The 21,654-nt window shown below is 44.3% G+C and overlaps 1 protein-coding gene across 1 annotated transcript in view; it reads left to right on the top strand.

Moving 5' to 3' along the window:
- LOC140411167 (proto-oncogene tyrosine-protein kinase LCK-like) overlaps nucleotides 1-21,654 on the top strand; it is a 209,056-nt gene that overhangs the window by 121,997 nt on the left and 65,405 nt on the right. Inside the window, exon 9 of the mRNA XM_072500249.1 lies at nucleotides 1,745-1,924. Coding sequence (XP_072356350.1) covers nucleotides 1,745-1,924 — 180 coding nt within the window. The remainder of the gene's footprint in view (nucleotides 1-1,744; nucleotides 1,925-21,654) is intronic.

Genomic DNA, 21,654 nt, shown 5'->3' with positions numbered 1-21,654 from the left:
AAGACAACAGGAACATTAGCAAAACACCCATAGGAACTATATATTCCAAATGAGCAGAGCTGTCAACAATAGCAAATTATGGGTGTGAGCTGTGCTACTTGCTTGTGTTAAAAATGTACATGTGCTTTACAAAGTAAGACTCTTGTCAGTGTGGTACTAATGCATTCTGCTCTACGCATTCTTTCTTTCCAACTTCTTTAGGGTTGAAATTATACTAAGAATATTGGCAATCAAGCATGCACATACATTTCCTTTAACGAGGCAATAACTACGTTACCTTAAATGTTCATGGCTTGTTTAGAGTACAAAGGCATTGCATATACTGCACTAAATATTTATACAGCATTATCTCAAGGTCTTTCTCCCTCGATATCCCAACTATGTGAATGTTTTGCAAGTGTTCTCTGTTAATTTCTTTGATCAATAGTGACAGCATTCTGGATATAGGATATCCCAACATTCATAACAGAAGTGCAAGGCCCTATTAAAGTGGCAGCTTCTATATGTTTGATAGAAATGATCAGTATACTGCAAATTGCATACTTGCCGGAGATCATGCTCTTGAGGTAGCAGAGTTGGATGTTGTGTTGTTGAATAAAATTCAATGGATTGCCTACATTGTATCAACATTTTAAAGGAACTGATGGGACCGCTCCTTCTCAATAGAATTTTCCAGGCAGTTCGAAGTTCCCTCGTTTGACAATGATGTGATTGGACAGTGGAACAGTGACATACTGCATAACTTTGTTAGCATTATCTTGATACTGATAGTATAACCATACGTTAAACAACATATTGGCATTTGACCTCAATAGAGGATGGTTTTATTGAAGACGTGACTTTGGTCAAATTCACTTCCTTCAGTTTCTTTGAATAACTTCGGCAGTAAAAGATGAGTGTCGTGAATTCTGTGAGGTACAGAGGCAGTTTACTCCAGAATGGTTGGAAATGGGTGCAATGCCTGTCTGAAATGCACTCTGTTGAATGCACGGAATGTTCTGTGGTCGATTTATCATCATGTGTAAGCATAGCCACAGGTGCAGAGAGCGCATTAATGATGGGATTGGCAAATTTGTGTATGAATGAAATTTGAAGACATCCATAGTTAGAGGGGGTTGGGTTTTGGGTTAGGAAACCAGGTCAATAACTGCTAAAAAAAATTAAGATGAAAGGAAACCCAGTGTGCAGTCATGCGTCTGCAGGCACAATGGAACATCAGATGCCCGAACACCTGTTCGATAGTTGCTAAAGTAAAAGTGCTGTTGTATGAGTAGAACTGTATACGACAATCCCCATTGGGCAGCATAGTAACACACCAGAATGAAGTGATGACAGATTTAAAGTCTTAATTGACTAATATTGTCACCTGCAATAGCAACCCAATGCTACATGTCAGCTATATGTATCCTTATTGTAGGCACAATCCTGCACTTGGTCACTGCTGAGCTAGAAGTACCAGGATATCAGGATCCCCAATGACAGTATTTTGTTTAATGTTTAAAGAATTGTATGCTGCTGTCCAAGGACAAGTGAAATTACCATTAACTCTGACTATAGGAAAGCAGGGCAAAATTCAATATGCCCAAACATTTTTGTTGTTTTTGCTGCTAACTTGATGTAAATTTGCACTTTCCAGAGATTTTATAACACTCTTCAAAACCACCTGGTCCTGAATGTGAAGCTGTATTTTGATAAATATGTTACATATATTCTGGTTTTCGATTATTTTTCCCTTTATTGGCAGGTTACTATAACGACTATTCCAAAGTTGCCATTAAGTGTCTGAAGACTGGAAGCATGTCTCCTGAAGCTTTCTTAGCAGAGGCCAACTTAATGAAGACTCTGCAACATCATAAACTGGTGAAGCTCAATGCTGTGGTCACTGAGGAGCCAATTTATATCATCACTGAATATATGGCAAACGGTAAACTCTTCACTTACAAACAAAGAATGAATTTGATTAACTCTCGTTGTGGAATTATAGCAGCATACACTACATTAAGGACAACTTGACATCATAGTTTAGAGAACCTATACATTGGCCGGGATTCTCCCCTACCCGGTGGGGTGGGGGGTCCCGGCGGGAGGGAGTGGCGTGAACCACTCCGGCGTCGGCCGCCCCAAAGGTGGCCAAGCCCTCACCTTGAGGTCGGCGGAAGTCCGCTCATGCGCGGGAGCGTCTGCTGACGTCATCCCCGTGCATGCGCAGGGGGGGTCACTTCCGCATCGGCCATCGCGGAGGCTATGGTTGAGGCGGAAGGAAAAGAGTGTCCTCACGGCACAGGCACGCCTGCGAATTGGTGGGCCCCGATCGCGGGCCTGGCCACCGTGGGGGCACCCCCCGGGGCCAGATAGCCCCGTGCCCCCCCCCCCCCCAGTACCCCGGAGCTCGCCTGCGCCGCTAGTCCCGCCGGCAAGTTAGGTGGTTTGATTCACGCTGGCGGGACTGGCATGACAGCAGCGGGACTTCGGTCCATCGCGGGCCGGAGAATCGCCGGAGGGGGGCCCGCCGACCGGTATTCACGCCGCCCCCCGGCGATTCACCAACCCGGCGGGGGGTCGGAGAATCCCACCCATTATATCTTAAATTCAATGGTACGTTTGAAGCAATTCCAAATATATTTTGTTCTTTAGTATTTTAGAATATTTTTGTTACATTCCATGCCTCCTATCTTCCGAGTTATTTCTGTTCCATTTCAAAGATCCCAAAATGATACTCCATTTCCTGTTGTAAAAAGTTCAAATGGCTTTCTGACCTCTACTGGTACGAACTAGCTTCTTGGAGATGCACAGCATGTGTGTATTTTCCGGCCCTCTAACCTTCCATCCCTTCCTCAACTCCAATTAAGATTTCTTATGTTTGCTCGGGAAGCAATTTTAGGATCCCATTATTATAGATATTTAATTTCCATCAATTAATATATTGTTTAAAGGCAGAGTGATTGGACCTTCTTGTGTCTGTTTTCCAGTTAAAAAACATACACAGGGATCTAAACTTTAGAGAGCCAACGTTCCATGAACAGTGTCATGACGCTCTTGCAATTTTGGTTTGACCATAAGAAATAGGAATGGGAGTAGGCTGTTCGGCCCCTCGAGCCTGCTCCGCCATTCATGGCTGATCTGACATTCCTCACGTTCACTTTCCTGCCCTTTCCTCTTAACCATTGATTCCCTTACTGATCAAGAATCTATCTCAGCCTTAAATGTACACAAGGACTCTGCCCCCACAGTTCTCTGTGGCAAGGAGTTCCGAAGACTCTCAACCCTCTGAGGGAAGAAATTCCTCCTCATCTCAGTCTTAAAATGGCTGCCCTTTATTCTGAGACTATGTCCTCTGATCCAAGACTCTCCCATGAGGGGAAACATCCTCACAGCATTTACCCGGTCAAGCCCCTTAGGAATCCTATATGTTTCAATGAGATCACCTTTCATGCTTCTAAATTCCAATGAGTAGAGTCCCAATCTGTTTAACCTTTGCTCATAAGACCGTCCCTCCATACCTGGGATCATCAGAATTAACATTCTCTGAACTGCCTCTTTCCTTAAATAAAGGGGCCAAAACTGCTCACAGTTCTCCAGATGTGGTCTCACCAGTACCGAGTGCAGTTGCAGCAAGACTTCTCTACTCTTATACTCTGACCCACCTGGAAATAAAGGCCAACATTCCATTAGCCTTCCTGATTGCCTGCTGCATCTGTGTGTGCGCTTTTTGTGTTTCGTGCACAAGTACCCCCAAGGCCCACAAGTCCCACAAGTGCACAAGTACCCCCAAGTGTTGCAGCTTTCTGATGTTTTTCTCCATTTAAATAATATTCTGTTCTTTTGTTCTCCCTTCCAAAATAAATAACTTCATATTGTCACATATTATACTCCATTTCTGAGGCCAACTTTTTGCCCGCTACATATCCTATCAATATCTCTTTGAAAACTGCTTATATCCCTCTTGCAACTTGCCTTTCCACCGATTTTTGTGTTGTCTGCAAGATTGGCTACAGTACATTCACTTCCTCCCTCCAAGTCATTAATATATTTTTGTAAGGGCCCCGAAGAATCCAGCACGAGTTTTAAGGATACAAAATAATAACGTTTATTTACTATAACAATATATACATAACAGTAGCAGTAACTTCCCTTGCTACCTTCTCCTTCCTCCTGTTTCCTGGACTGGCCAGCTTATTTATAGTAGGAGTTTCTCCGCCCCCCTCATTGGGGAAGTTCATACTCCCATAGGATTGTGGGATAGTCATTAGTCCCCAGCCAATCGTCAGTAGGCAGGTTATAACATCCCTCCCCCCCAAAGTCCAAGGAATCCACCGTAGGCCCTGGCGAAGGAAGGCGTCGAACTCGTTTGGCCGCAGGCCGGACGCCATTTGCACGCGGCGCTGGATCAGGTGGCGTATAACGAGACGGAGACCGGCGCTTCCGTGATGAATGGCGCGGTTGTACATCCACGGCCTGTGGACCCGAGGATTCCCCTTCTGATTCATCCTGTGTCTCCATCTCGGAGTCAGAGTCTGCTGCCTCCGTCATGTCAGCGTCTCTATCCCCATTCGGTCCCGTCACGACCTGCGCAGGCTTCGAGTGAGGCACCAGTGGAAGATTTGGAGAACTACCTTCCCTTGTTTCTGGTCTTTGCCGCTGTTGAACTGAGCTCCGGGGGCGGGGAATCTTTTGCGGGGATGATCTTCTGGACCGGACGTGGTCTACATGTTTTCGCTGGAGACGACCCTGGGCTTGCACTTGGTACGATATAGGGCCCGTTTGGCGAAAGATTACACCAGGAACCCATTGGGCACCACCAGCAAAATTCCGCACGAATACTGGGTCACCGGGCGCAAACTGCCGAATCGGACGATGCCGAGACAATCCCGGTCCCTGCTGTTCTTGTGTGCGGCGTACTTTTGCGCCAATGTCTGGGAAGACCATACTAAGGCGGGTGCGAAGTCTCCGGCCCATTAGGAGTTCTGCGGGCGCTACCCCAGTCACTGTATGGGGGGTGGTCCTGTACGTAAACAAAAACCGAGCCAGTCTCGTGTCCATTGATCCGGAAGACTGCTTCTTTAGCCTGAAATACGCACTTTGTGTGACGTAAACGGACTCCAGCCTCCGAAAGGCGTTTAAGGACAGCCTCCAGATTTTCCAAATGCTCTTGCTCCGACGTCCCTGTAATCAACACGTCATCTAGGTAGACAGCCACACGTGGTAAACCTCTCAAAATGCCCTCCATAACACGTTGAAAAATTGCGCAGGCAGAGGATACTCCAAAGGGCAACCGTGTATATTCATACAGGCCCCGGTGTGTGTTAATTGTTACATATGGTCGGGAGGCAGGGTCCAGCTGTAACTGCAGGTAGGCGTGACTCATATCTAATTTTGTGAATGAGAGTCCGCCTGCAAGTTTCGCGTAGAGATCCTCTATGCGAGGCATTGGGTATCGGTCGAGTCGGGAAACTGTATTCACTGTAAGTTTATAGTCGCCACACAAGCGAACTGTGGCATCTGGCTTCATTACTGGTACAATTGGTGCTGCCCAGTCAGCAAAACGGACGGGCCTGATAATACCCAAACTCTCCAAACGAGTGAGCTCCCCTTCTACCTTCTCGAGCAAAGCGTAAGGCACTGGGCGCGCCCGGAAATAGCGCGGCGTGGCTCCTGGTTCAACTTGGATACGGGCTACGGCCCCTTTTATTTTCCCCAAACCAGGCTGGAATATCTCTGGGTATCGTCCTAGCACCTCAGTCAACCCTCCAGAAACTGTTTGGAGGATGTGCTGCCATTGCAACCGCAAATGGCGCAACCAGTCCCGACCCAACAGGCTGGGCCCATGGCCACGCACTACGATAAGTGGGAAACGCCCCTCCTGGCGTCCATAGACAACAGGGGTCATTGTAGTTCCTGCAATGTCCAGTGGTTCCCCCGTGTAGGTGGCCAACCTGGCCTGTGAGTCAGTTAATGTAAGGGTCTGTATACCCTGCTTGATGCGGTCGAATGTCCTCTGGGCGATCACGGAGACCGCTGCGCCAGTATCCAACTCCATCTCCAGCGGGTGGCCATTGACCCGTACTGTCACCTTAATGGGGGCCACACGGGGAGCTGCCACACAATGCAGCTGCAGGCAGTCGTCCTCCGTCTCCACGTCCTCAGGAGTGGTCGCCGCAGGTTCATCCACATGGAAGGTACGGGCTCTGGGCTGGTCCCAGTTACGGCCCCTGGGCTGGTCCCAGTTTCGGTCGGAACGACGGCGCCTCTGGCGTCCCCAGGACTGCCGTCCGCGACGGGGTCGGCGCCTACAAGTCTGACACGGACATGGCTCCTCATCCATTGGCTCTGGACAAGGCTCCCTTCGGGGAGGAATGTCCGATGGCCACTGGCGTCGGTCTGGTCGTTGCCTCGCCCAAGGTACCGCAGGAGTGCGGGGGGACGTTTTTTGGGCGGAAAGGGTTGCGCCCCAAGGCATGCACTTCCATTCCCTGTAGCTCCTGTACTCCTCACTCTGCGCTCTCTCGGGACAAGACTATTTGTATTGCCTGTTGAAAAGTCAATGTTGGCTCCGCTAATAACTTTCTCTGGGTGGCTGCATTGTTAATACCGCAAACCAAATGGTCGCGTAACATTTCTGACAAGGTCTCACCATAGTCACAGTATTCCGCAATCCCACGTAGCCTGGATAAAAAATCGGCAAGGGATTCTCCAGGGGTCCTCTCAGCGGTATTAAACCGGTAACGCTGGACTATCGTGGACGGGGTTGGGTTAAAGTGTTGCCCCACTATATTCACAAGTTCGTCAAACGTTTTGGTGTCCGGCGCAGCTGGGTACGTAAGGCTCCTAATCACCCCAAACGTATGCGGCCCGCAGGCGGTGAGCAATATGACCACCTGGCGCTCGTTTTCAGTGATATTGTTTGCCCGGAAATAGTAACGCATCCGTTGTGTGTACTGGTTCCAGCTTTCCAGCGCAGCATCAAAAACATCCAAACGTCCGTACAGAGGCATGGTATAATAGAAAACAACTTCCAACCTGTATCCAACAAAAATCCAGGGAGGTGGCTTCAGCAGTGTAGACAGCTATTCACTTTTACCTTCGTCGCCAGTTTTGTAAGGGCCCCGAAGAATCCAGCACGAGTTTTAAGGATACAAAATAATAACGTTTATTTACTATAACAATATATACATAACAGTAGCCGTAACTTCCCTTGCTACCTTCTCCTTCCTCCTGGTTCCTGGACTGGCCAGCTTATTTATAGTAGGAGTTTCTCCGCCCCCCTCATTGGGGAAGTTCATACTCCCATAGGATTGTGGGATAGTCATTAGTCCCCAGCCAATCGTCAGTAGGCAGGTTATAACATATATATTGTAAACAGTTGCTGTCCCAGCACTGATCCCTGTGGAACTCCATTGGTTACAAATCACCAGCCTGAAAAAGAACCGCTTATCCCCACTCACTGTTTCCTGCCCATTAGCCAATTCTCTATCCATGTCAATATACTACCCCCAACATCATGGGCTCTTATCTTATGACCTAAACTTTTGTCAGGTACCTTGTTGAATGCCTTCTGGAAGTCCAAATACAGCACATGTACTGGTTCCCCTCTATCCACTCTGGTTGAGACTTCCTCAAAAAACGCAAATAAATTGGTCAGACGTGATTTCCCTTTTATTAAATCATGTTGACTCTGCTTGATTTGACTATGATTTTCCAAATATGCTCCTACTATTTCCATAATAATTGATTCCAATATTTTTCCAACAATGCGGCCTATAATTACATACTTTTTGCCTCCCTGCCTTTTTGAATCAGGGTGTCACATTGGCAGTTTTCCAATCCTCCGGTACTTCTCCAGAATCCAAGATTTTTGGAAAATTACAACCAATGCATCCAGTATTTCTGTCGCTTCTTTTAGGATCGCATGATGTAAGCCATCAGGGCGAGGGACTTTACTGCCTCTTACCCATTAGTTTGTCCAAAATTACTTCTCTAGTGATTTTGATGGTATTTAATTCCCCCCCCCACACCCCCTGTATTTTTAGTATTAATGGGATGTTCAAAGTATCTTCCACCATAAAGACTGATGCAAAATATCTGTTTAACTCCTTTCCCATTTCCTTGTTCCCCATAACTATCTCCCTTTCACTTTGACATCTCTCTTCCTTTTTATATATTTAAAGAAGCACTTATTATCAGTTTTTATATTTCTTGCTAATTTGCCCTTGTCGTTTATTTTCTCTCACTCATTTTATTATCTTTTTAGTCCTCCTTTGCTGGATTCTGAATTTACCTCAGTCTTTGGGATATCACTGACTTTTCCTCCTTATATGCTTTTTCTTTCAACTTCATACTTTCCTTAAATTCATAAGTTCAGAAGATATAGGAGCAGAAGTAAGCCATTGGGCCCACCGAGTCTGCTCGGCCATTCTATCATGGCTGATATGTTCCTCATCTGCTACCTACAATGTTACAGACCAAGACCAAGAGTTACAGGATCAAGGATAATCCTAAAGCTTTCTATAGATCTGTCAGGAATAAAAGAATGACTAGGGTAAGAGTAGGGCCAGTCAAGGACAGTAGTGGGAAGTTGGCTTGGAGTCCGAGGAGATAGGAGAGGTGCTAAATGAATATTTTTCATCAGTATTCACACAGGAAAAAGACACTGTTGTCGAGGAGAATACTGAGATTCAGGCTACTAGACTAGAAGGGCTTGAGGTTCATAAGGAGGAGGTGTTAACAATTCTGGAAAGTGTGAAAATAGATAAGTCCCCTGGGCCGGATGGGATTTATCCTAGGATTCTCTCGGAAGCTAGGGAGGAGATTGCTGAGCCTTTGGCTTTGATCTTTAAGTCATCTTTGTCCACAGGAATAGTGCCAGAAGACTGGAGGATAGCAAATGTTGTCCCCTTGTCCAAGAAGGGGAGTAGAAACAACCCCGGTAACTATAGACCAGTGGGCCTTACTTCTGTTGTGGGCAAAATCTTGGAAAGGTTTACAAGAGATAGGGTGTATAATCATCTGGAAAGGAATAATTTGATTAGAAATAGTCAGTACGGTTTTGTGAAGGGTAGGTCGTGCCTCACAAACCTTATTGAGTTCTTTGAGAAGGTGACCAAACAGGTGGATGAGGGTAAAGCAGTTGATGTGGTTTATATGGATTCAAGTAAAGCGTTTGATAAGGTTCCCCATGGTAGGCTACTGCAGAAAATACGGAAGCATGGGATTCAGGGAGATTTAGCAGTTTGGATCAGAAATTGGCGAGCCGGAAGAAGACAAAGGGTGGTGGTTGATGGGAAGTGTTCAGACTGGAGTCCAGTTACCAGTGGTGTACCACAAGGATCTGTTTTGGGTCCACTGCTGTTTGTCATTTTTATAAATGACCTGGAGGAGGGCGTAGAAGGATGGGTGAGTCAATTTGCAGATGACACTAAAATCGGTGGAGTTGTGGACAGTGCGGAAGGATGTTACAAATTACAGAGGGACATAGATAAGCTGCAGCGCTGAGCTGAGAGGTGGCAAATGGAGTTTAATGCAGAAAAGTGTGAGGTGATTCATTTTGGAAGGAATAACAGGAAGACAGAGTACTGGGCTAATGGTAAGATTCTTGGCAGTGTGGATGAGCAGAGAGATCTCGGTGTCCATGTACATAGATCCCTGAAAGTTACCACTCAGGTTGAGAGGGTTGTTAAGAAGGCGTACGGTGTGTTAGCTTTTATTGGTAGCGGGATTGAGTTTCGGAGCCATGAGGTCTTGTTGCAGCTGTACAAAACTCTGGTGGGGCTGCATTTGGAGTATTGCGTGCAGTTCTGGTCGCCGCATTATAGGAAGGATGTGGAAGCATTGGAAAGGGTGCAGAGGAGATTTACCAGCACGTTGCCTGGTATGGAAGGAAGATCTTATGTGGAAAGGCTGAGGGACTTGAGGCTGTTTTCGTTAGAGAGAAGAAGGTTAAGAGGTGACTTAATTGAGGCATACAAGGTGATCAGAGGATTGGATAGGATGGACAGTGAGAGCCTTTTTCCTCGGATGGTGATGTCTAGCACGAGGGGACATAGCTTTAAATTGAGGGGAGATAGATATAAGACAGATGTCAGAGGTAGGTTCTTTACTCAGAGAGTAGTAAGGGCATGGAATGACCTGCCTGCAACAGTAGTGGACTCGCCAATACTAAGGGCATTCAAATGGTCATTGGATAGACATATGGATGATAAGGGAATAGTGTAGATGGGCTTTAGAGTGGTTTCACAGGTCGGCGCAACGTCGAGGGCCGAAGGGCCTGTACTGCGCTGTAATGTTCTCTGTTCTATGTTCTAAGAGCTGGATTGCAAAATTAGCCAGAGCATCTCTTCCTTAGAACACATGACCCAGCAGCAGGAGTAGGCAATTTAGCCTCCCCTGCCTAAACACCCTCGATGGGATCATGGCTGATCCCATCCTGGCCTCAACTCCACTGTCCTGCCCGTTCTCCATAACCCTTCTACCCATTACTAATTCAAAATCTGTCTATCTCCTCCTTAAATTTATTCACTGTCCCTGCACCAACCGCACTCTGGGGTAGTGAATTCCACTGTTTGGCAGTCAGTACACTACTCCTATCAATGTCTTCTTTCCCTTGCTGTTTTTACGTCCACCCAAATGGGCAGCACGGTAGCATAGTGGTTAGCACAATTGCTTCACAGCTCCAGGGTCCCAGGTTCGATTCCGGCTTGGGTCACTGTCTGTGCGGAGTCTGCATATCCTCCCTGTGTGTGCGTGGGTTTCCTCCGGGTGCTCCGGTTTCCTCCCACAGTCCAAAGATGTGCAGGTTAGGTGGATTGGCCATGACAAATTGCCCTGAGAGTCCAAAATTGCCCATAGTGTTGGGTGGGGTTACTGGGTTATGGGGATAGGGTGGAGGTGTTGACCTTGGGTAGGGTCCTCTTTCCAAGAGCCGGTGCAGACTCGATGGGCCGAATGGCCTCCTTCTGCACTGTAAATTCTTGAATTCTATGACTCTACATCATCAAGTTCAAATCGTCTCTGCCAATTTTCATTTCTTATTAAGAATGCTGACCCACCACCTTTTCCTTTCCTCCTGTCTTTCCGAAAGGCCAAATATCCCTGAGTTTTAAATTCCCAGTTTCCATGTCTCCATAATGGCGATGAGATCATGAGATCCATTAACCACGATTTGTGCCTACAGTTCATTTACCTTATTCCGAATGCTTCATGCATTAAGATTGTTATGGGCGAGGCATTTTCAGAACCCCAAAATGTATCATGGAGTTCAATCAACCTCTCCCTTTAATGTATTTGTTGCTTTTCCTAGCACATGGCTTTTCCCTAGGTGTGGAATTACAATTATGGACACGTGGGTTTTTAAACACAAATCACTGTTTATTCCATGAACTCAACTTAATATCTTAAATAAACATTGGATCTCTTAACACCCCTTACTTCAAAGACAACTCAGAAAATATTGCAACAGTAAATACTTCCTTACAATGTTCCTTCAAACTTCCAAGAGACTTAACACCTTTAAACAGTATCACATCAGGTTAAAGGATATATATATATTCTGTAGAATGGCAGAGATATATTAGCTTGGGTGACTTCAGCTCCAGCACCTTGCTTTATTCATGCAGCTCTCTGGAAACCCACAGACACACCCATGCTGCTTTCTCAAACCTGGCTTTCTCCCTTCTAAGCAGATCACAGCAAACCAGAACTTCTCAAGCTGCTGTCTCAAACTGGCTTTCTACTTTTAAACTGCTCTGAGCAAAACCAGCCAGGCATTTTTTAAACTGCAGAACCAAACTGCAAAACAGCCAGGCACTTTTAAACTGCTCTCAGCAAAACCAGCCAGGCACTTTTTCCCAAACTGAAACTTCAAAATGGCTGAACTGAGCTGAGCTCCACCCACTCTCTGACATCACTGTTTTCTTAAAGGTACATTGCTTACACATCCAATTTTTAAAGGCACTCTTGCATGACACCTCCCCCCCAAGGAAAAAAAAAACCATTAACTTCAAGATGGTTTCATTTTTCACTTTTGCACCATCCACCAAGAAATGTACACAGTAAATAAACCTTTTCGTTTTTTTAAAAAAACAACACATGCAAACAGGTATAATAATATAGTCCATTTTTCTTTGGTCTTCTTCCTCCAACCGAAATCCTTTTCGATTGATAGTCTCTTTGAAAAAAGTCTCTGCACGATCCTTCCATTCCTCTATTCCTTGGCATTTCTCTTTAGAATCAGATAATTTAGTTCAATCTGACCACAGAGTCCCTTGCAATTCTCCAATACAGTAACATTGGTTACCACAGCTTTCAGGCAGTCAAATGCCTGTTGAAGGTCCGCTGTCCATTGAAATTTTTTTCGTTTCTTCAGCAATTACATCAGTGAAGTAATCACGCCACAAAACTTTTGCACAACTGTGCGATCAAAGCCATTCATGCCAAGAAATCGCATTATTTCCCTTCGTCTTGAGGATAACAGAAACTCCGCAAGGAAAGTGATTTGGGCTTCTCCAAATTCACTTTCGGCTAGGTTCATCACCAAACCTGCCTCCTGAAGTCGATCAAAGAACTCCATACGATGTTTTAAATGTTCTTTCAATGTCTGGAAGTTGGAAATAAAAGTAGATTGTCCCAATTTCTCAATGCAATCCCTCAAACGTGGGATAGGATAAGAGTCCGTTCTTGTAACCTTTCTGTAGTCCACACACAACCGTTGGGTACCATCTGGTTTAGGTACCATCACTATGGGTGAGCTCCATTGGCTGCAACCCACTTCAATTATGCCATTCTTCAGCATACTCGCAATCTCTGTTAACCTATGTCAATTTTAAAGGATTAAGTCTATATGGATGTTGTTTGATAGGAACAGCATTTCCCACATCTACATCATGTGTAGCCATTTTAGTACTTCCCAATTTATCTCTCCAAACTTGCCCATGTGATATCAATAACTCTTTCAGGTCAGTTTGTTTTTCTCTGGAAGGTAACTTAACATTCATACCAATTGTTAAGAACATCCTCATTTTCCAATTTAATTTGAGGTATGTCAAATTCACAGTCATCTGGATTTGGTTAATCACTTTGAGTTAGAATCATTAAAACCTCCTTTTTCTCTCCTTCCCTTTCAAAGTACCTTTTAAGCATATTCACATGACACACTCGGTGAGTCTTCCTTCTATCTGGTGTTTTTACCACATAATTCACCTCACTTAATTTCCTTTCAATCTGATACAGCTCACAAAACCTAGCTTTTAAAGGTTCACCTACCATTGGTAACAATACTAAAACTTTATCCCCACTGGCAAAACTACGAACTTTGGATTTCTTGTCCGCTACCCATTTCATCACATTTTGTGCAACTTTCAAATGTTGTCCAGCCAATTCACCTGCTCTATTTAATCGTTCCCTAAAATTTGACACGTAATCCAATAGCGTAATTTCCGATTTCTCACCCACCAATTTTTCCTTAATCAATTTAAGTGGTCCTCTTACCTCATGACCAACAATTAGTTCAAAAGGACTAAATTTGGTAGACTCATTAGGTGCATCCCTAATTGCAAACAATACGAATGGAATTCCTTTATCCCAATCCTCTGGATAATCTTGACAAAACGCCCTCAACATTGTCTTTAAGTCTGATGCCACCTTTCTAATGCTTCCTGTGATTCTGGATGGTACGCAGTTGATTTAAATTGTTTTATTCCTAAGCTATCCATAACTTCTTTGAATAACTTTGAAGTAAAATTCGTTCCTTGATCCGATTGAATTTCTGTGGGTAGTCCATATGTAGTAAAGAATTTAAGTAACTCCTCCACAATCCTTTTAGCTGTAATATTACGTAATGGAATGGCCTCTGGAAACCTAGTAGACACATCCATTACAGTCATAAGATATTGATTCCCACTTTTTGTTTCAGGAAGCGGTCCTACACAATCGATAAGGACCCTTGTAAAAGGTTCCTGAAATGCTGGAATGGGTACTAAGGGCACTGGTTTTATCACTGCTTGAGGTTTCCCTATCACTTGACATGTGTGACACGATTGACAAAATTTAACTACATCTTTATGTAGTCCAGGCCAATAAAAACGTTTCTGGATTTTAGCTTGAGTTTTCCTTATTCCCAAATGACCTCCCACTGGTACCTCATGTGCAACTTGCAACACCTCCTTTCTATACCCTATCGGCAATACTACTTGATGAACTTCAGCCCACTTTACATCCGCCTGCGTATGTACAGGTCTCCATTTTCTCATCAAGACATCATTTTTACGGGAATAACACTCTGGTATACTCTCAGATTCCTCTTTCGTACATGCTTTCTGATATATCCATTTTATTTCTACATTTTTCTGTTGTAACTTCGCCAATTTTCCTGAACTAAAAATATCCGCCTCATCCTCCCTCTATTCTTCTTCTTTTTTAACCATCTGATCAAAAATCGTTTCTGATAATTGCACTTCAACTTCATCTTCACTCTTTGATTTATCCTCTTGTCTTAACCAGTGACTTTGCGCCCTTGTTACTACACAATCCGGAAAAATCCCAGGATATTCGTCCTTCAACACTTCAGTTGTCTGATTTTCCAATGGCGTATCAACCACAGTAGGCATCACTCCCACCTGCGATCCAGCTATATCATTACCCCAGATAAACTGTATTCCTGGACAAGATAGTTTATCTATTACTCGTACGACCAGTTCACCACTCTTCACTGGACTTTCCAACCTTACCTTATATAATGGAACGCTACTCCTCTCACCCTGAATTCCACATATCACCACCTTTTCTGGCAACATTCTTCCCAAACTACATAATTCCTCATCTCTTACCATTAAAGATTGACTAGCCCCTGTATCTCTTAAAATTGTGACTTTTTACCTGCTCCTCCTGATACACATGAGTAAACTTTACCCACACAAGTAAATTCTTTAAATACATCTGGCACCTTCTTAACAATTACTTCTTGAACAGGTTGTACAATCGTTTGCACCTCCTTCGCTTCCCTTCGGCGTTCCTTTACCACTCTAACACACCCCACTGTCTTATCCTGTTTTACCACATCAGCCTTCCCAGTGCTTTTCTTCAATCACCAACACTGTGACTTTACATGGCCTAGTTTATTAAAGTGAAAACATTTGAAACTTTTCATTTATTTTCCACCCTCCTGGATTTCTTTTTTAAACTGAGGTACACTCTCTTTATTGTCTCCCATCAGATCACCTTTACCTTTACCACTTGAGTATTTCTCCTGTTCCCAGTTTCTATCCCTCACCAGCTGAAACTGATGTCGGAAACCAATCTTTGATTTATGAACTAATTCATAATCATTTGCCATTTCCACTGCTAATCTCGCAGTTTTAACCCTCTGTTCTTCCACATGAGTTCTCACTACATCAGGAATTGAATTTTTAAACTCCTCCAAAAGTACAATTTCTCTGAGAGCTTCATACGTTTGGTCTATTTTCAAAGCCCTTATCCACCTATCAAAATTACTCTGTTTGAGCCTTTCAAACTCCATGTATGTTTGACCAAATTCTTTCCTTAAATTTCTAAACCTTTGTCTGTAAGCTTCAGGCACTAGCTCATATGCACTTAAGATGTATTTCTTCACCTCCTCATACGTTCCAGATACGTCCTCCGGTAGTGATGCAAACACTTCACTAGCTCTACCTACCAGCTTTGTTTGAATCAGTAACACCCACGTGTCCTGTGGCCATTTCATTTGTTTAGCTACCTTCTCAAATGAAATGAAAAAGGCTTCCACTTCCTTCTCGTCAAACCTTGGCAATGCTTGGACATATTTAAATAGATGCCCACCAAGCCTTCGACTATGACGCTCTTTCTCACTATTCTCATCACTATCATCCAACTGTATGTTTCCCTTTACGTCTGCCAATTTTAACTGATTGTCATGTTTCATGGCCATTTTCTGAAGTTCAAACTCCCTCTCTTTATCTTTTTCCCTGATCTGTATCTCCCTTTCTTTTTTTTTGTTCTGTTAGGGCTATTCTTTCTTTTCTCCTTTCTTCTCTCTCCTTTTCTTTTTCCTCTCTCTCTCTTTCACTTTCTTTTTCCTCTCTCGCACTCTCGTATTCCAGCTGCTTTAATTCTTTCTCATGTTCCATTTGTTTAATTTGCAACTGAATTTTTGCCATTTCCAATGAGTCAAACTCTATCTCAGGCAACTTTAAATGCTTAACCACCGCCATAATTACCTCATCTTTTCGCATTTTGTCAGGTAATGTTAATTGCAATGTTCTTGCCAAATCTAACAGTCTGCTTTTCGTTTCTGTCCATAAAGTACTGCGTGTGACATTCTCCACCCCCCAAAAACATCTGAGCATCTGAAAGAGCCATTGTTCACAACACTCTCCCCACTTAAACTAAAATACCACACCGGAAAAGCAACAATCCTTCACTGTCTTTAAGTTCACAAAAGCCAATCCAATAGATCAACTTTTATCCCCCTCGAGCCCCCAATTGTTATGGGCGAGGCATTTTCAGAACCCCAAAATGTATCATGGAGTTCAATCAACCTCTCCCTTTAATATATTTGTTGCTTTTCCTAGCACACAACCTTTCCCTAGGAATTACGATTATGGACACATGGGTTTTTAAACACAAAACACTGTTTATTCCATGAACTCAACTTAACATCTTAAATAAACATTGGATCTCTTAACACCCCTTACTTCAAAGATAACTCAGAAAATATTGCAACAGTAAATACTTCCTTAAAATGTTCCTTCAAACTTCCAAGAGATTTCACACCTTTAAACAGCATCACATCAGGTTAAAGGATATATATATTTTCTGTAGAATGGCAGAGATATATTAGCATGGGTGACTTCAGCTCCAGCACCTTGCTTTCTTCATGCAGCTCTCTGGAAACCCACAGACACACCCATGCTGCTTTCTCAAACCTGGCTTTCTCCCTTCTAAGCAGATCACAGCAAACCAGAACTTCTCAAGCTGCTGTCTCAAACTGGCTTTCTACTTTTAAACTGCTCTTAGCAAAACTAGCCAGACATTTTTAAAACTGCAAAACCAAACTGCAAAACAGCCAGGCACTATTAAACTGCTCTCAGCAAAACCAGCCAGGCACTTTTTCCCAAACTGAAACTTCAAAATGGCTGAACTGAGCTGAGCAACACCCACTCTCTGACATCACTGTTTTCTTAAAGGTACAGTGCTTACACATCCATTTCTTAAACGCACTCTTTCATGACAAGATACAAATTCTTTAGGGATGCCTTTTGCCATTTTTTATCATCCTAATTTTTCTTTGTACTGTTGTCCGATTTGTCTCTTGCTGTTGATAACCCTGTCTACCATTTCAGCATTTTCCGGTTCTTTCTTTCATTGCTGTCCCAATGTCCCAGGAATTTTATACCCTCTCCCTTGAACCATCTTTCCAGCCACAAATTCATCTGATATATCCTTCTATTTCTATTCTGACTAGCACTAGGCACTGGTAGTAATCCGGAGATCACTACCTTTGAGATCCTACTTTTCAACTTACTTCCTAACTCCCTATATTTGGCTTTTGGACTTCATCCCTTTTTTTTTGCCTATATCATTGGTACCAATGTGCACAACCACCACTGGCTGTTCATCCTCCCTCTCCAGAATGCCCTGTAGCCACTCTGAGATATCCTTGACCCTTGTACCAGGGAGGCAACATACCATCCTGGAGTTTCGTTTGCGGCCAGCGAAACACCTAGATATTCCCCTGACAATTGAATTCCCTATAACTATTGCGGTCCCACACCTTTTACTCTTCCCCTGTGCAGCAGAGCTAACTGTGGTGCAACAAATTTGGTTGGTGCTGCTTTCCCCTCAACAGTACCAAAAGCGGATTATCTGTTTTGAAGGGGAGTAGCTACAGGAGATTCCTACACTGCCCGCCTCACTCTCTTGCTCTGCCTGGTGGTCACCCATTCCCTTCCTGCCTGTGAAGCCTGAGCCTGCACTGTGACCACCTCCCTGTACTCTCCACCACGCGGATGCTCCACAGTGTCCCCAGCCACTGCTTCAGCTCTGAAACCCAGACTTCCAGGACATATGTTGGCCTCGGGCACTGGAAATGTACCCGACTTCCCACATGGAGCATGAAGAGCACACCATGGCTTGGAGTTCTCCTGCCATGACTTACCCCTTTAAATTAAACTCTGGCATGTAGAGGCCTCCTACTCATAGATTTTATCATATAATTTACAGTGCAGAAGGAGGCCATTTGGCCCATCGAGTCTGCCCATCGAGTCTGCACCGGCTCTTAGAAAGAGCACCCTACCCAAGGTCAACACCTCCACCCTATCCCCATAACCCAGTAACCCCACCCAACACTAAGGGGAGGTTTGGACACTAAGGGCAATTTATCATGGCCAATCCACCTAACCTATTCATCTTTGGACTGTGGGAGGAAACCAGATCACCCGGAGGAAACCCACGCACACACGGGGAGAATGTGCAGACTCCGCACAGACAGAGACCCAAGCCGGAATCAAACCTGGGATCCTGGAGCTGTGAAGCAATTGTGCTATCCACAACGCTACCGTGCTGCCCTTCCAAAATGTGCATTACATCAATTGAGTGTACTAATTATGGACCCAATGGCTACTTTATGACCAAACGTGGAAATCGGTTCACTCTGAATTCAGTTGACATTGGCTGTGTTCAGGAAAGCCTCGTCTGTATGCAAAGTTACCAGAGATCCTCAGAGATGACTGGAGGCTTCCAGCAAAAATGTAAGTTTCTTTTAAAAGTACTTAATCTAATACCCAACCTCAGGCTCATCATTGACCTGTGACTGGTATCTGTAGCTTGCCAGTTGGATTCTAATGATGCCAATGAGCAGCTTTTCCATGTTCCTGACACCAACCTTATTCGAAAGATGTGCTACACTTGGAAATGGTGCTCTATTCCAGGTCAAGATCTGCAAAATGAAAATCAACTACAAAATGATGCTTTACTCAGTCTTGGGGAGTGTGTTGTTTATTGGTGTAAGGTTATTGAGTTGCTGCACCAATTTCACTGAGAAAAACCTTAATTCTAAACTTTAAAAAAACGAGCAAATCAAATTTCAAAACTCCAGAACTGTGTTGCAGGAAAGATTGCTAATTATCAAGGACAAGTTATGTGTGATAGTGTGGCCCGTTGAAGGGGGCAGGCTTTGCAGTCCACGTGACCAGCTCGGGACCAATCGTGCAGGAGTGAACAAATCCTGACCAATAGAGAGAGTGTGTGAGGCCCTCGGAGCAGGGGACTGGGCAGTGTGACCTCAGGACCTGGAGATTTAAGACCTACCTATTGTTGCTCTATGCCTGAATACAGTTGCCTTTGCCAACTGTTAATAAGCCACCTTTGTTGTTACTATATTGTCTCGAGTGACCACAGTATGTGTTGAAGAAATTATAAGTCAGCACTTCGAGTTTTCGCCAAAGGTCCTTTAATTAACACAAAGTTCGTGGGGGGATTGGAGAGACCGCAGTCATTTCAAATGTCCCCGCTTTACAAAGGTAAGGCAAGCAATTTACATGATACAGTCAGCAATATCTAGGACAAAAGGCATTCTTTAGACCTTCTGATTGTTTCATACAGAACTTCTTGACTGAAATAAGGCTAAATATCCATCATGCTTTGCCAAGTGCCTATTTCCATGAAATATAGGCAAGCAGCTGGTTAGAATGAATACAGGGTATTGAGGCAACTAATCTGCCAACTAAAGTCCTTTCTGCAATATGTTTGTACTATAGTCCCCTAATAGCACAGTATTCAAATCTTCTAGCAATTAGTCAGTCATGTTTTTCTGAAGGGGGTCCAGTGTAGCACTGCTGCCCCTCAGTGTCAGGGACCCAGGTTCAATTCTAGCCTTGGGTGACTGTCTGTGGAGCTTGCACTTTCTCCCCGTGACTGCGTGGGATTCCTCTGGGTGCTCCAGTTTCCTTCCACAGTTCAAAGATGTGCAGGTTAGGTGGATTGGCCTTTCTTCAGGAAAGACTTCTGACATTTCTTTTCCATGAAAAATAAAAATTCCCAGAGAAACATTTTTGTTTTGGAATTTTCCTGGCTCAAATTAGAGTTTTTTTGTAATCTTCTGGACAGAAACAATTTTCCAAGAGGTTTTCAGTGGGAAAAAAAATTTGATTTTCCTTTTAGGTTCATGAGTACAATCGGGGATATTTTTCAACTTATAAAACACTCTCATTAAAACATGATTAATTAGCACACAATATAGACTGTGTGTTCTTCAGAAGAGAGTGCATGCAATATACGGAAATACAATATATAAAACTTCTAGCAATTAGTCAGTCATGTTTTTCTGAAGGGGGTACAGTGTAGCACTGCTGCCCCACAGTGTCAGGGACCCAGGTTCAATTCTAGCCTTGGGTGACTGTCTGTGGAGCTTGCACTTTCTCCCCGTGACTGCGTGGGATTCCTCTGGGTGCTCCAGTTTCCTTCCACAGTTCAAAGATGTGTAGATTAGGTGGATTGGCCGTGATCAATGCCTGGGGTGGGGAAACCACGATTAAGGAAGAATGAAGACATGTCAGCAACACTAGCTCCTTCGCCTCCGTCGCATCTGTTCCAATGATGCCACTTTCCAAAATGGTGCTGCTGATTGATTGATTGATTTATTGTCACAAGTACTGAAGTACAGTGAAAAAAAAAATTCTGCGGCCAAGGGAACGGACACAATACGTACAAAAAGAATAATCGACAAAGTACATCGACAAATAAGTAATTGGTTACAGTGTCGAACAAGTCTTCATTTTTCCTTAATCGTGCTTTCCCACCCACAATGGTTGACAGGGCTCTCAACCATGTCCGACTCATCTCCCGCACCTCTCATCCCTTCCCCTCCCTCCCTCCCAGAACCAGGGTAGAGTCCCCCCTTAACATCACTTTTCACCCCACCAGCCTCCACATCCAAAGAATCATCCTCCGCCAGTTCTGCCAACTCCAACATGATTCCACCACCATAAACATCTTCCTCTCACTCACACAGGGACCATTCCCTCCGAGATACCCTGGTCCACTCCTCCATCACACCCAACAGCTCACACACACACAGACTCTTCCCACAGCACATTCCTATGCAAACACAGATGGTGTAACCCCTGTCCCAATAACTCCTCCCTGCTCACCATCTTTTCAAGTGAGGCAGCGCTTCACCTACACCTCCTTCAATCTGGTCTACTGCATTTGCTGCTCCTAATGCGGTCTACTTTACATTGGAGAGACCAAATGCAGACTGGAAGAACACTTTGCAGAACACCTCCGGTCTGCCCGCAAGCAGGACCCAGGCCTTCCTATCACTTGCCATTTCAACTCAACGTCCTGTTCTCATGTCCATATGTCCGTCCTTGGCCTGCTGTAATGTTCCAGTGAAACCCAGCATAAACTGGAGGAACAACACCTCTTCTTCTGATTAGGCAGGTTACAGCCTCCCGGGCTTAACATTGAGTTCAACAACTTCTGACTGTGAACTCTCTCCTCCACCTACGCCCTATTTTTATTTCCATCCATTTATTTTCATTTCTTTCATTGTTCCAACTGTTTTTCCCTCACCATTGTTCCCCCTCCCCCCACCCCACTTGAGCCATCTGTTCCTAGTTGCCCTTTACACACCGCTCACCTTTGTTCTGCCATTCGCACATTCTAATC

Source organism: Scyliorhinus torazame, chromosome 1, assembly GCF_047496885.1.
Source record: "Scyliorhinus torazame isolate Kashiwa2021f chromosome 1, sScyTor2.1, whole genome shotgun sequence".
Taxonomy (NCBI): domain Eukaryota; kingdom Metazoa; phylum Chordata; class Chondrichthyes; order Carcharhiniformes; family Scyliorhinidae; genus Scyliorhinus; species Scyliorhinus torazame.
Note: the sequence above shows the minus strand (reverse complement) of the source record. Positions and strands in the feature narration are given on the sequence as shown.